Genomic DNA, 12,776 nt, shown 5'->3' on the forward strand with positions numbered 1-12,776 from the left:
ATCAACAGAGTATCAATAGATGGTAAATTTAAGATTATATACAGAACTGTCATGACTGTTAACTTTCAACTCTCAGATTGATTTTGAGTTGTTGGTAGACAGCTTAGAAGATGGTGACTCAATCTACAGAAAGTTAGTTGACAATTGGTTAATAACCTGTTGTGTTGCAAAAACATTGACAGTCAACAGACACTTTTTGTAAAATCTGTAGATTAACACTTGAAATGCACCTTATAGTCTACAGCCAGTTAGTTGAATGCATGTTACTTGTCTGTTAAAACACAAAAAAGGAAGAAAAAAATACAACCAGGTCTTCTAATGGTTTAAATTTCTTCAATGAACCAAGTGGTCTTCTTCCACTTTTAAATTTTAACATTCTTATTAAAGATTTAGAGTAAATCCAAAATTCTTTCTGAAAAACAGAAAACAATGGCTTTGTTTTAAGACACAGTCATGAATAGAACATTTTCCCAAAATTTTTAGAAAATAAAGAAATCAAATTAATTGTAATTTTAAGCCATTCATATATGTTAGACCAAACATAAACATATGAATCATAAATCATATTATGTTGCCCCACCAAGTTTTCGAAATTTTATGAGGACATTTCATGAGTCCTCATATTTAAAACAGCTTTAAAAACATACTGTTTTATTAAAAATGTAAAAATGCAGACAGTTTTCTGTGATGGGTAGGTTTAGGGGTAGGGGTAGTGTAGGGGAATAGAAAATACAGTTTGTACAGTATAAAAACCATTACGTCTATGGAATGTCCTCACTAAGACAGTAAAACAAACCTGTGTGTGTCTCTGTGTGTGTGTGTGTGTGTGTGTGTGTGTGTGTGTCTGTTTAATGATGGATGTAAATGAAGTGCGATTATGAATTAAATCATTTGTATATTGTTAATGTTACAATCCTATATCCCTTGTCACATTATCCCAACTTTTCCACTGTTCTTATTACTGAAAGTACAGATATTTGCTTTTGATTTACCTTATTTATACTTATTATGCTCAATGTGCTACTGTATGCGTTTTAAAGCACAGGAGACGCAAGTGAGTTGCATACGTGGTCGTTTTGTCAGGCAAATTTTCACTTTCGTTTAAGAAACCTTCAAGGGTTGGTGATAAAATGGCGGACAGTTCAGGTAAGATATGAGTTATCATATGTGCACTAGCATGTTGATTGATTATCCATCAGAATCTAATCCTACTTAGTCAACCGAGCATCTAATTATATGTTTCATTAGTTGGATGTAGTTTATTAAAATGGAAATATGGAAACAGGAAGTAATAACCTACGAAAAACAACACATTTAGTAAAAAGAAAACCTACCGATTTTTTAAAAGGATAACATATGTAGCCTGTTTCACAAATGAGCTTTATTATTATATTATTATTATTATTGCTTGGACGGCTTGGCCTGTTAAACTAAATGGGGACACTTATTATTCTTAAAACGTTTAATCTGCCTGCTTCGACAACATTGAACGAGCTAATGATTTTTACGACGGAAAAGAATCAACGAACTTGAACTGCACAATGGGTCTCATTCACTAATAATTGCGTAGATTATTTCGTATTTGTACTCACAGGAGAACGTCTCACGAAAAGTCTCCACCTAATTCACAACACCTTTGTACGCATTTGTTAATCTCGTTGTAATGTTAGTGAATTTGGAGTAAGGGAGCGCGGGCCACAACTGTTTCACACATGGTTTAATATATGCTGGCATGATGAAACTTCGTGTATTCACTAGATGCCATATCGACAATATACAGAGAAAAAAAAAATGCGCAAAAATTCAGAAATCTTTGGAAGACATCAGTGAACATTTATTTAGCAATAGCAAAAATAAATTTCTTATTATTATTTTTGTTTATTCACAAAAATAAGACAAATCTGATATTATTTTAATCTTAAATCTGTATATAGTTCTTTAATACTTCACTAACTAGCAGTAGATACTGCAGGTTTAAATTCCAGTTGTGCATGTAGGGTTCGTTGTAAGGGATTATGGGGTTATATTTAATCATAGCGCCTATTTTATAATTTGTTAAGACGTTTTCGGAGATGCGAGCTCCAGGCCGTCAACGGCCGGTGTTGTGTAATATGCGGTTCCTGTGAAAACCTGTTCCAGTGGGTGGAGTATATGTGAATATTCATGATATTTCCCCTGTTGTGGGCGGGGCCTTGAGACAACGCGCAGACCAATTGAACTGAAAATATTAGTGCTCAAATCCAACTCGTTTAATGGATTATTTCGAAACGGTAATGAAGATTCAATGTTAAGCACTGACATTTTCAAAACAACGAATATATTGTGTAATATGATAAATCGTCTCTTCAAAAACATAAAACATTAGCCTTTATATATATATATATATATATATATATATATATATATATATATATATATATGTATATATATATATATATATATGTATGTATATATATATATATATATATATATATATATATATATATATATATAAAATGTGTGTGTGTGTGTTTCTTGAGTAAAGAAAACGCTTTACATTTTTTTCCCATACATCAGCTCTTTATTTACCTTTTGCTTTGCAAAGAAGCAGAGATCTCCAAACTGCGTGCCATACTTTATTCACGACAGAGGATTTATGAGGTTTGACTGATAGGCTAGTTTGAGGATCCAATTAGGCTACTAGATTTTGTCACAAGCTCTTTAAAATCCTTTTCATTCATTAAATATTTAAAACCCACATACAGGCATAAAGGGTGACCAATAGCATTGTTTTTTAAAAAACAAAAATGAGGAAATATAGATATATGAGCCTGTTTCTGCCTGAACACCGACAATATTTTCTTAATTGTGTAGCTTTTATTTTATTTATTTATTTTTTGGCATTTGGTAATTATCCACAGCACATTTGACAACCTGTCACGGGAACACTAGTGCTTTTGTACTTCCTACTGTCATTTATAATGGCTATTGTTTTGTTTTGTTTTTTGTTTTGTTTTTTGATGTTCAATAAATAGTGCGTAATATGGATTGAGTGAAAGTAAAAATGACAAATAAGTTACAAAGATCGCTTTCCTCAGCGTACATTCAAACGGACTTTTATAATGGATATAATATTATGGACATCGACCTAAAGAATGAATGTTATTTCAGACACAGGTAATGCACGCTCAGGCGATCTCTCTCTCTCTCTCTCTCTCTCTCTCTCTTTCTTAATACTGTAGCTACAAAATGTAATGAGTTTCAATAGAGGGACTCAACATTCCTTCGTTACTAGCTCTAAAGTGATGTTTTAGAATTAGTACCGGAGGCTTGGTCCAACTGTCAACTTGAATCCTTGGCGGAAAGAAGTAGTGCTGCACAAAAGAGGGTTTTAAAGACTCGTAGCCGTGCGATATGGCTGTATATCAGCACGCTGTGATTACCTACGGACGAATCATAGCCGTGCTGATATACTGCCACATCGCACGGCTACTCATGTGATATTGCTCATGTATTTCTACTATCTATTGTATATCTATTTGCTGTCCTGTACAGTACATGGCAAATTTGGTCGAGAACAAAAAAAAATAATCTCTCAACTAATGCTGTATGGGAATCAGTTGGTACTACTAATATTGAAGGTTAAAATGAATTGATTTGTATACAAACTTAAAGCACACTTTAGGATTGTTTAGGAGAAGTTATAATAGGCCTACTAACTTTAAAATGATTTTTACTCCAATTCGTTTTTGAAATATTAATATTTAAATAGTGGCTGTCAACATGACAGATTTATTCAAACACGGATTATAGAAGCTATAGAAGAAATGAAAAATTATAATTGAATATAATACACACTATATTGCCAAAAGTTTTGGGACGCCTGCCTTTATGTGCACATGAACTTTAATGACATCCCATTCTTAATCCGTAGGGTTTAATATGGAGTTGGCCCACCCTTTGCAGCTATAACAGCTTCAAATCTTCTGGGAAGGCTTTCCACAAGGTTTAGGAGTGTGTTTATGTGAATTTTTGACCATTCTTCTAGAAGCACATTTGTGAGGTCAGGCAGCGATGTTGGCGAGAAGGTCTGGCTCACAGTCTCCGCTCTAATTCATCCCAAAGGTGTTTCAATTGTGAATCATGAATCTGCTTCAGTGTTACATTTAACACCCTGTAGTGTGGACACCCTGAGGGGTGTTAATTTAACAATGGGGATTTGCTGTGTGCATTACTCATTTGTTTCTGTGTAGTTATTCATTAATGACAGAAAAGTATTCTAAAGTGTTACCCAAAAATCTAGTATTACCTGAATGTCTACTCATTTTTGTAGGTAGAAGGGGAAGCATTGATTTAGAAATTCCAAATTGTGAGTATAAACATGTACACATGTTCACAATATTTGCATTTGTTTGCTTGATGACTTTAAATTAATATACATTACAGTACATTGATCTGTTTGTAATCTGTAATCTGTTTAATTTGTATGCACATTATCTTATCCTCTCACTCTTGTTCAGTGTCTTTAAGAAGGATGGTGCTTGTGGGGAAAACAGGAGCAGGTAAAAGCTCCTCTGGAAACACAATTCTGGGCGGAAGAGTCTTCAGAGATGCCAAAAGTGCTTCATCTGTAACCAAAGAGTGCTGGAAAGAGACAGAAAGGGTGGCTGGAAGAGAAATTACAGTGGTAGATACACCCGGTATGTTTGACACAGATATTTCAGAGGAGGATATTCTGAAACATGAGATCAGTAAATGTATAAACATGACAGCACCTGGACCACACGCCATCCTCCTGGTCATTCAGCTGGATCCTTTCACTGAAGAAGAGAGGCATTCAGTGGAGAAGATCAGAGCCATATTTGGAGAAGAAGCAGATAAACACACAATCATCCTCTTCACTCACGGTGATGAACTGACCTGCACTATTGAGAAACACATCAGTGATGCCGGCGAGGACCTGAAAGAAATCCTGAGTCGCTGTGGAGGAAGATATCACGTCTTCAATAATAAAGACATGGAGGATCGTAATCAGGTTGTGGAGCTTCTGGAGAAAGTAGATGCCATGGTTTCTGCTAATGGAGGTGGATTTTACACCAGTGACTCTTACCAGGATGTGGAGATCATGCTGAAAACTAAAGAAGATCAACTGAGACGAGAATATGAGAAGAAATTACAAGACAAAGAAAGAGAACTAGAGGCCAGATTTGCTGAAGAGAAGCAGAAACTGGAGGAGAGACTGAATGAGTACAAACGTTATTATGAAGCAAAGCTCAGAGAGTTTAGACTGGAGGCAGAACGTACTTATACTAATGAGAATAAACTGATAAAGATCCTTACCAAGTTAAAAGGCATCAAAGTCAAATTTTAATCACATTTCAGTTATATTTTCAGGTTTATAGTGTATAATATTACTTGTAAAAATTTGTACGGTATATCTCATTACTTGTGAACTTACAAGGGTAACTTGTTGTTTCAAAAAGTACTGTATAGTGTTTCCTTTACTCTTTACTTTAAAAACTATGTCTATAAAGGGTAATATTTTATATATTTGAGGTCTGAGATGTGGGAACAACGAAGAGAGAGAGGGCAAACAGTTTGATTTTGACCAAATGTATTCAATCTTGACTTTGGTAAAATGTTGCAACAATTTTTTTTATTTTTTTTTATTTATTTTTCTTTTCATGAAAAATTACAGTTTTGGACATTTTCCCCTGGTTTCACAAACAAGGCTTAAGCTAGTCCTAGACTAAACTGAAAGAAACTTGTACTGACAGATCCTAAAATATGTCAGAGCCATTGTTTTGTCTCAAGATGCTCACCAGTAATGTGTTTTTCAAGTGAATGTTTATAAAAGCTACTTAAAGGATTAGTCTACTTTCAAATAAAAAATTTCTGATAATTTACTCACCCCCATGTCATCCAAGATGTTCATGTCTTTCTTTCTTCAGTCGAAAAGAAATGAAGGTTTTTGATGAAAACATTCCAGGATTTTTCTCCTTATAGTGGACTTCAATGGCTTCCAAACGGTTGAAGGTCAAAATGACAGTTTCAGTGCAGCTTCAAAGGGCTTTAAACGATACCAGATGAGGAATAAGGGTCTTATCTAGAGAAACGATCTGTCATTTTCTAAAAATAAATAAATAAATGTATATGCTTTATATAAACAAATGATTGTCATTGAAGTCCACTATAAGGAGAATAATCCTGGAATGTTTTCATCAAAAACCTTCATTTCTTTTTGACTGAAGAAAGAAAGACATGAACATCTTGGATGACAAGGGAGTGAGTAAATTATCAGGAAAATTTTATTTGAAAGTGAACTAATCCTTTAAATGTCCTAATTAAACTACGGCCTAATCCTGGCTTAGGCTAAGCCCTGTCTGTGAAACAAGGCCATAAGGTAATAATAAATGAGTTGGGTTCGATCCCAGGGATTGCACATACTCAGATACAAATGTATAGTATAATGCAATGTAAGTCGCTTTGGATAAAAGCGTCTGTCAAATGCATAAATGTAAATGTAAATGTAAATAAATAAATAAAATCCTTAGTAACTACATATGAGCATGTAAAGCAAATATCTTTAAAAAAGAAAAATTCCATGCGGAGCATGCCCCCGGCCCATGCAATATTCTCACCTTTTTCCCCTTACCCATTTGCATCCCTGTGTATTAGTACTATTGTTATTATACATCACTCATCTATAACATTAGCCTGTTGCAAGTCAGCATTACTGCTTCTCCGCTCTCCATATTTTATTGTTTTAAATTCTTAAATGCATTGTTGGTGCATGCATTAATATAGTCTACCATTCAAAATAAAGACAATACTGTGAAGTATAAGGGAGGAAAAGAAGAAACAGTCATGAGACCATTAAGAATTGGACATAACTACGGAGCCCCTAAAGCAGTGGTCGGGAGCCTATGGCTCGCGAGACCTATAGAGCTCCTGCTGCGCTCAGATTCAAACGGCTACGCAGCTTGTTTGTGGAAACGGCAAAATAAAAGATTTTTTGAACAGCAGCGAAAATTTAAAAGTATGTAAAATAGTGACTGTACTGAAACATATCCTTTTATTTAAACTGGTTCTTTGCTGTACCAAGAGACATTTCGAAACAATGCACCGGTTACTTTCTCTTTTGCCGCATAGACCTTATGTCCTAAAATGTGTCGTATTTATATCTGTATGATAATCCGCGCAGCTTTCAGTGGGCACGACTGTTGGCGTTATAAATAAAGAAACATGAATGAATGAAAAAGTAAAGAGCGGGACGTGGTTGATATAAAAAAGGAAATTCAAAGCCTTGAAAAAGAACTGAATCCGCTTCTGACACGATGTTTCTGTGCGAACGCTCCGAGTGGAACACGGACAATTATTAGCCTTGGTCTTCGGTTGCCTAAATGGTCAAATACACTCATTGTTGGTGAGTATTTACATGAACACAAACATAAAATAATATTGAAAAAAGCATGTTTTTTTATAATATTAGACAATATTATTTTTACATTTAATAGTACTTTTACTTTTGAAGAACAGAAGAAAAAACATGATTGAAGAAGCAGAGAAAAGTGTAATTAACAGTGTTACGTAGCTACTTCGTTGTGTTATTTTTCTTTTTCTCAGAGTTTACTTTCACTTTCGCAAGTGCCCTGTCATTGGTTCACACCATTCCCCGTGATTCCCGTGACTTCATCCATCTAGTCCAATAAGTAATCTTTTTAGTGGAGGAAGAAGAAATGCTTGCAATGCTTTCGCCATTTTACAGTTCGTACAAATCGAAGCTCACTTTAAATCTGAAACTTGTCTAGAGGGTTCTCTTTCTTGTAAGGTAAGTTTTTTTTTTTTTCAAATACTTTTGATGTTTATGGCGGCCAAACGTCCAAAATAAGACTAATGACTTGTTGCAGTAGCCTAAGTAACTATACTGTTTCCAGAAACTTCAAAAGCAGATCGTGGAGACATTTTAATCGTTCATCGTTAATCTAAAGTCGTGATATCTCACAGCCGTAGAAATGGGTATACAATTTCTTAAAAAGGACATCTTAATAAATAGTTGTGATTATTATTTTTTTAGGCCTATTTTTTTTTTTTACTGTGAATTCACATCACATTATAATGCTGTCTTTAATCATGCCACTGTAATTATATTGTTTATTACTGTAGTTATTTTGAAGTCACTGTGATGGTGATTAGTGTTCATTTGCTTGGGATCTTAGACCTTGTATATTCATATTAAAATTTCTGTTCTGGCCAAGTCAGAAGTGTGACAAATGAAAGCATTTGTTAAAACGATGACAAGCTAGACTATGAAATAAGCTAACTGTTTGATTTTAAAGGATTAGTTCACTTTGAAATGGAAATTAGCCCAAGCTTTACTCACCCTCAAGCCATCCTAGGTGTATATGACTTTCTTCTTTCTGATGAACTTAATCACAGAAATATTAATAAAAATCCTGTCGCTTCTGAGCTTTACAACGGCAGTGAACGGGACCCATGAGTATGAGCTGAAGAAAGTGTCTCCATCCACATCCATACATCATAAACGTGTGCTCCACATGGCTCCAGAAGGTTAATAAAGGCCTTCTCAAGAGAAACGATTTTACTTCATAACTTGTTAAATATGGATATATATATATATATATTTTTTTTTTTTTTTTTTACACAAATGCATCGCTTCACTTCAGAAGGTCTTCATTAACCCCCTGGAGCTGCATGAAGTACATGTTTATGTATGTGTTTCTACTTTTACATGCAAATGACTTGTTTAGGGATGCACCAATCTGATACTCAGATCGGGTATCGGCTCCGATACTGCCATTTTTGCCGGATCGGGTATCGGCCGGATGGATATTCTGTGCTATTGTTAAGCTCCACAAAAAGCACAAAAACATTAAAAAGCATCATAAAGTTTCTGTGCACTATATTCCAAGTGTTCTGAAGCCATTCCATAATTTAATTTGAGGTACAGATAAATATTTAAGTCCTTAAATTAAAGTTCACGTATATTCCTCCCTCCGCTGCGGCTGTCAGTCATTCTCCATTCAGCATTCAAACTGCGTGTTGCGTTCGGTTACGACAGTCAACACAATGAAACTCTCTCCAAGATGATTCAATGTTTCTATTAATATACTTCATCTGTAGACAAAGATACCGGTAATACAATACGCATCAATATATCTTCACTTTGTGCTTTGAGCTTTTCAATACAGAGCACTGCCGCTGCGCGCTGTGACTCCATGATGCTTCAATGCTGCTCTGTATGGGAGCCGTTAATATTATAATACTTTTGTGCAATGAAAGATTGTTAATAGCATTTTTTTGTTCTGTCCTATCTATCATACGTTGCTGCCTCATTAAAAAAAAAATCTGCTATAATTTAAAAAAAAATGCATCTTAATTTAATTTTATAGTATAGCCTATATTTATATATAAATATATTTAGTTTGTCATCATGTATGACTCAAACATTCATGAAAAACAAGCCATGAGTCATGGATGAAGGAGTCAGCTGATCTCCTGTTTATTTTGAATGTCTACCAAGCTAGTGAAGCTATTGGTTTATTTACAGTTGTTGCTCTGATGCACAATTATTTAATAAATAATTCACTACATTTCTGTCTGTTATTTTGTTTTACAAAGTTAGGAAAGTAATGTTTAAGTCAAGCTTGATGCCTTGCACAAAAGAATGATCCCAGTTTCTTCCACACAGTGAGGCATAGGCCTACAGTTTATTAGGTAATTTAGCAATTTAGCAATTTAATTTAACTTTTTTTTATTATTACTTGAATATCGGATCGGTGTCGGCCGATACTGAATCCCAGGTATCGGAATCGGTATCGGAAGCAAAAAAGATGGATCGGTGCAACCCTAGACTTGTTACACTTATGATAAGCATGGTCAGCATCAATTGCAGTAGGCTACAATGTTATTATGTTTTTGAAAAGTTCCCCCTGCCATCGTTAGCTGAAGCTGTGTGTGAACAAGGCACTGCTGCGGAGTGTGAGTTGCTCCGTCTCACACACAGCCTCAGATGGAGAGAAATTCTCTGGTAATGTACAGAAACATATGGAGCCCCTAAAAGGACATGGTGGTGGAAAAAATTTGGGATGGGAGGAATTTTTTTCTTTTTTTCAAATCTTTTATGTTCCCTCACAATATTTGCGTTTCCCTTGCAAAACCTGTTGTGAGCTCAGACAAACACTTGCTGTTTGATATCCCGCTGGCTGGCAGTAGTGTTTCAGTCAGCTCTGTACGTTAATAATGCACACAAATAATGCGCGGCTCATAGAGTTTGAACTTGTTGGACTCACATATAAAGAAATGCAGTCAGTGCTCAACTCAAGGAGTTCAGTAAAGTTGGCAATATCATAGATTCGAACTTCCTGGATCATTAAGCTAAACGTTGTTAAAACACAAATGCAGCTATTTAGTAACCTAGACAACAAGCTACAACAACCCAATTTTCCTAAAATGTGGCAGCGACGGAGAGACAAGTCTGATTATTTATTATGAAACAAAATCAATAACTTCACTTTTGTAGTAACGCTTTTAAGATTTTGCACTTTTCAGACGGTCCCTTCGGACTTGTCTCACCACCGGCCTGCTCATGACCAATTTATATTATAAAGGTTGTTTGAGGGAAAATTGGGTTGTTGTAGCTCATTGTCTGTGTTACTATGATTGTAAATAGCTGTCATTTGTGTTTTAACAAGTTTAGCTCTCGAGTTGTTGATCTGGGAAGTTCTGATATTGCCAACTTTACTGAACTCCTTGAGTTAAACACTATGTTCAAACTCTATGAGCCACGCATTATTTGTGTGCATTATTAACGTATGGAGCCTGAAACACTACTGCCAGCCAGCGGGACATTAAACTGCAAATGTTTGTCTGAGCTCACAACAGGTTTTGCAAGGGAATCATAATATCTTTGTGAAGGAACATCTTTGACATAAAACACACCAGTTATAACCTGCTTGTGATTTTTTAAACCTTTATTGTGTCTTAAAAAACGGCGGTTGCTAACAAATTGCGAAAAGGGATTACTTCCTTTGGCGGGGACTTTAGATGTCATCATGACAAACAGGACATTTGGACAGCATTTCTCATAAAAAAGTGGATAAGTATTCATACACAGCGCAGATCACAGAGTGTATCAAAAAGTTAAATGAAAATAAATAAATAAAAATAAATAGAATGAAGAAAAATGTACAGAGCATTGTGAATCAAAATGTTAAATTACATTGTTTATTAGAAAAAATTACTCCTATATGTGACCCTGGACCACAAAACCAGTCATAAGTTGCACGGGTATATTTGTAGCAATAGCCAACAATACATTGTATGAGTCAAAATTATTGATTTTTTTTTTTTCTTTAATATCCTAATTATTTTTGGCATTAAGTAAAGATCAAGTTCAATGAAGATATTTTGTAAATTTTCTACTGTAAATATATAAAAAATTATTTTTGTGAGTGGATATACATTGATAAGGACTTCATTTGGTCAACTTTAAGGCAATTTTCTTAATATTTCGATTTTTTTTTGCACCTTCAGATTCCAGATTTTCAAGTAGTTGTATCTTGGCCAAATGTTCTATCCTAACAAACCATACATCAATGGAAAGCTTATATATATATATATATATATATATAAAATATATATATATATTCACCTTTCAGATGATGTATGTAACGAAGCAGGACTCAGGCAGAGATCCATTTGCGAGCTTTATTAAATAAGAGCGTGGTCATACAGGCAGGGTCAGACAGGAGCAAACAGGAACAGCAAGGGACAGGCAGAATCGTGGTCAGGATACAGGCAGTAGATCAGGGCAGGCAGAAAACGTTCACAGTCCAGATAACAATAAACAGTCCAAAGGCAGGCAGCAGGGAATCATAAACAGGTAACCAGACAGGATCGATAACAGGCAGACAATAAACACAGGAAACCGCTCAGAATTGAACACAGGGTGAACCAAGACTTCGCAATGAGGTGGTGTGTGAGTGAGTCTTAAATAGTCCAGATAATAGGCTACAGGTGTATGTGGCAACGGGTGATTGGTGTGGAGTGTGCATGTGACTGGCTGTGAGGATTATGGGAACTGTAGTCCGGGAACTGACAGGAACTGACGGTGATCATGACAATGTATAAATCTCAATTTCAAAAAATTGACCCTTATGACTGGTTTTGTAGTCCAGGGTCACATATAACAAACAAACAAAAAATAAATTAATTAAAAAATAAGTAAATTAACAAATAACAACTATAGTTGCCGCTTGGACTTTTGACTAAGTACAAACCCGATTCCCAAAAAGTTGGGACACTGTACAAATTGTGAATAAAAAAGGAATGCAATAATTTACAAATCTCATAAACTTATATTTTATTCACAATAGAATATAGATAACATATCAAATGTTGAAAGTGAGACATTTTGAAATGTCATGCCAAATATTGGCTCATTTTGGATTTCATGAGAGCTACACATTCCAAAAAAGTTGGGACAGGTAGCAATAAGAGGCCAGAAAAGTTAAATGTACATATAAGGAACAGTTGGAGGACCAATTTGCAACTTATTACGTCAATTGGCAACATGATTGGGTATAAAAAGAGCCTCTCAGAGTGGCAGTGTCTCTCAGAAGTCAAGATGGGCAGAGGATCACCAATTCCCCCAATGCTGCGGCGAAAAATAGTGGAGCAATATCAGAAAGGAGTTTCTCCGAGAAAAATTGCAAAGAGTTTGAAGTTATCATCATCTACAGTGCATAATATCATCCAAAGATTCAGAGAATCTG

The 12,776-nt window shown here is 35.1% G+C and overlaps 2 protein-coding genes across 3 annotated transcripts in view; both read left to right on the top strand.

The window, feature by feature from the left end:
* The first annotated feature begins 3,475 nt into the window (after positions 1-3,475).
* On the top strand, positions 3,476-6,123 carry LOC127509990 (GTPase IMAP family member 9-like). Its single transcript, XM_051889433.1, has 2 exons — positions 3,476-4,348; positions 4,500-6,123. The coding sequence occupies exons 1-2, from the start codon at positions 4,243-4,245 to the stop codon at positions 5,348-5,350; spliced, it is 957 nt and encodes a 318-aa protein (XP_051745393.1). The 5' UTR covers positions 3,476-4,242; the 3' UTR covers positions 5,351-6,123.
* A 1,521-nt stretch (positions 6,124-7,644) lies between these two features.
* The window catches only part of LOC127509906 (GTPase IMAP family member 8-like), a 42,906-nt gene continuing 37,774 nt past the window's right edge, over positions 7,645-12,776 (top strand). For both annotated transcript variants that reach the window (XM_051889235.1, XM_051889236.1), the window contains exon 1: positions 7,645-7,810. The gene's annotated coding sequence lies outside the window, so the exon portion shown is untranslated. The remainder of the gene's footprint in view (positions 7,811-12,776) is intronic.

Source organism: Ctenopharyngodon idella, chromosome 3 (assembly GCF_019924925.1).
Source record: "Ctenopharyngodon idella isolate HZGC_01 chromosome 3, HZGC01, whole genome shotgun sequence".
Classification (NCBI taxonomy): domain Eukaryota; kingdom Metazoa; phylum Chordata; class Actinopteri; order Cypriniformes; family Xenocyprididae; genus Ctenopharyngodon; species Ctenopharyngodon idella.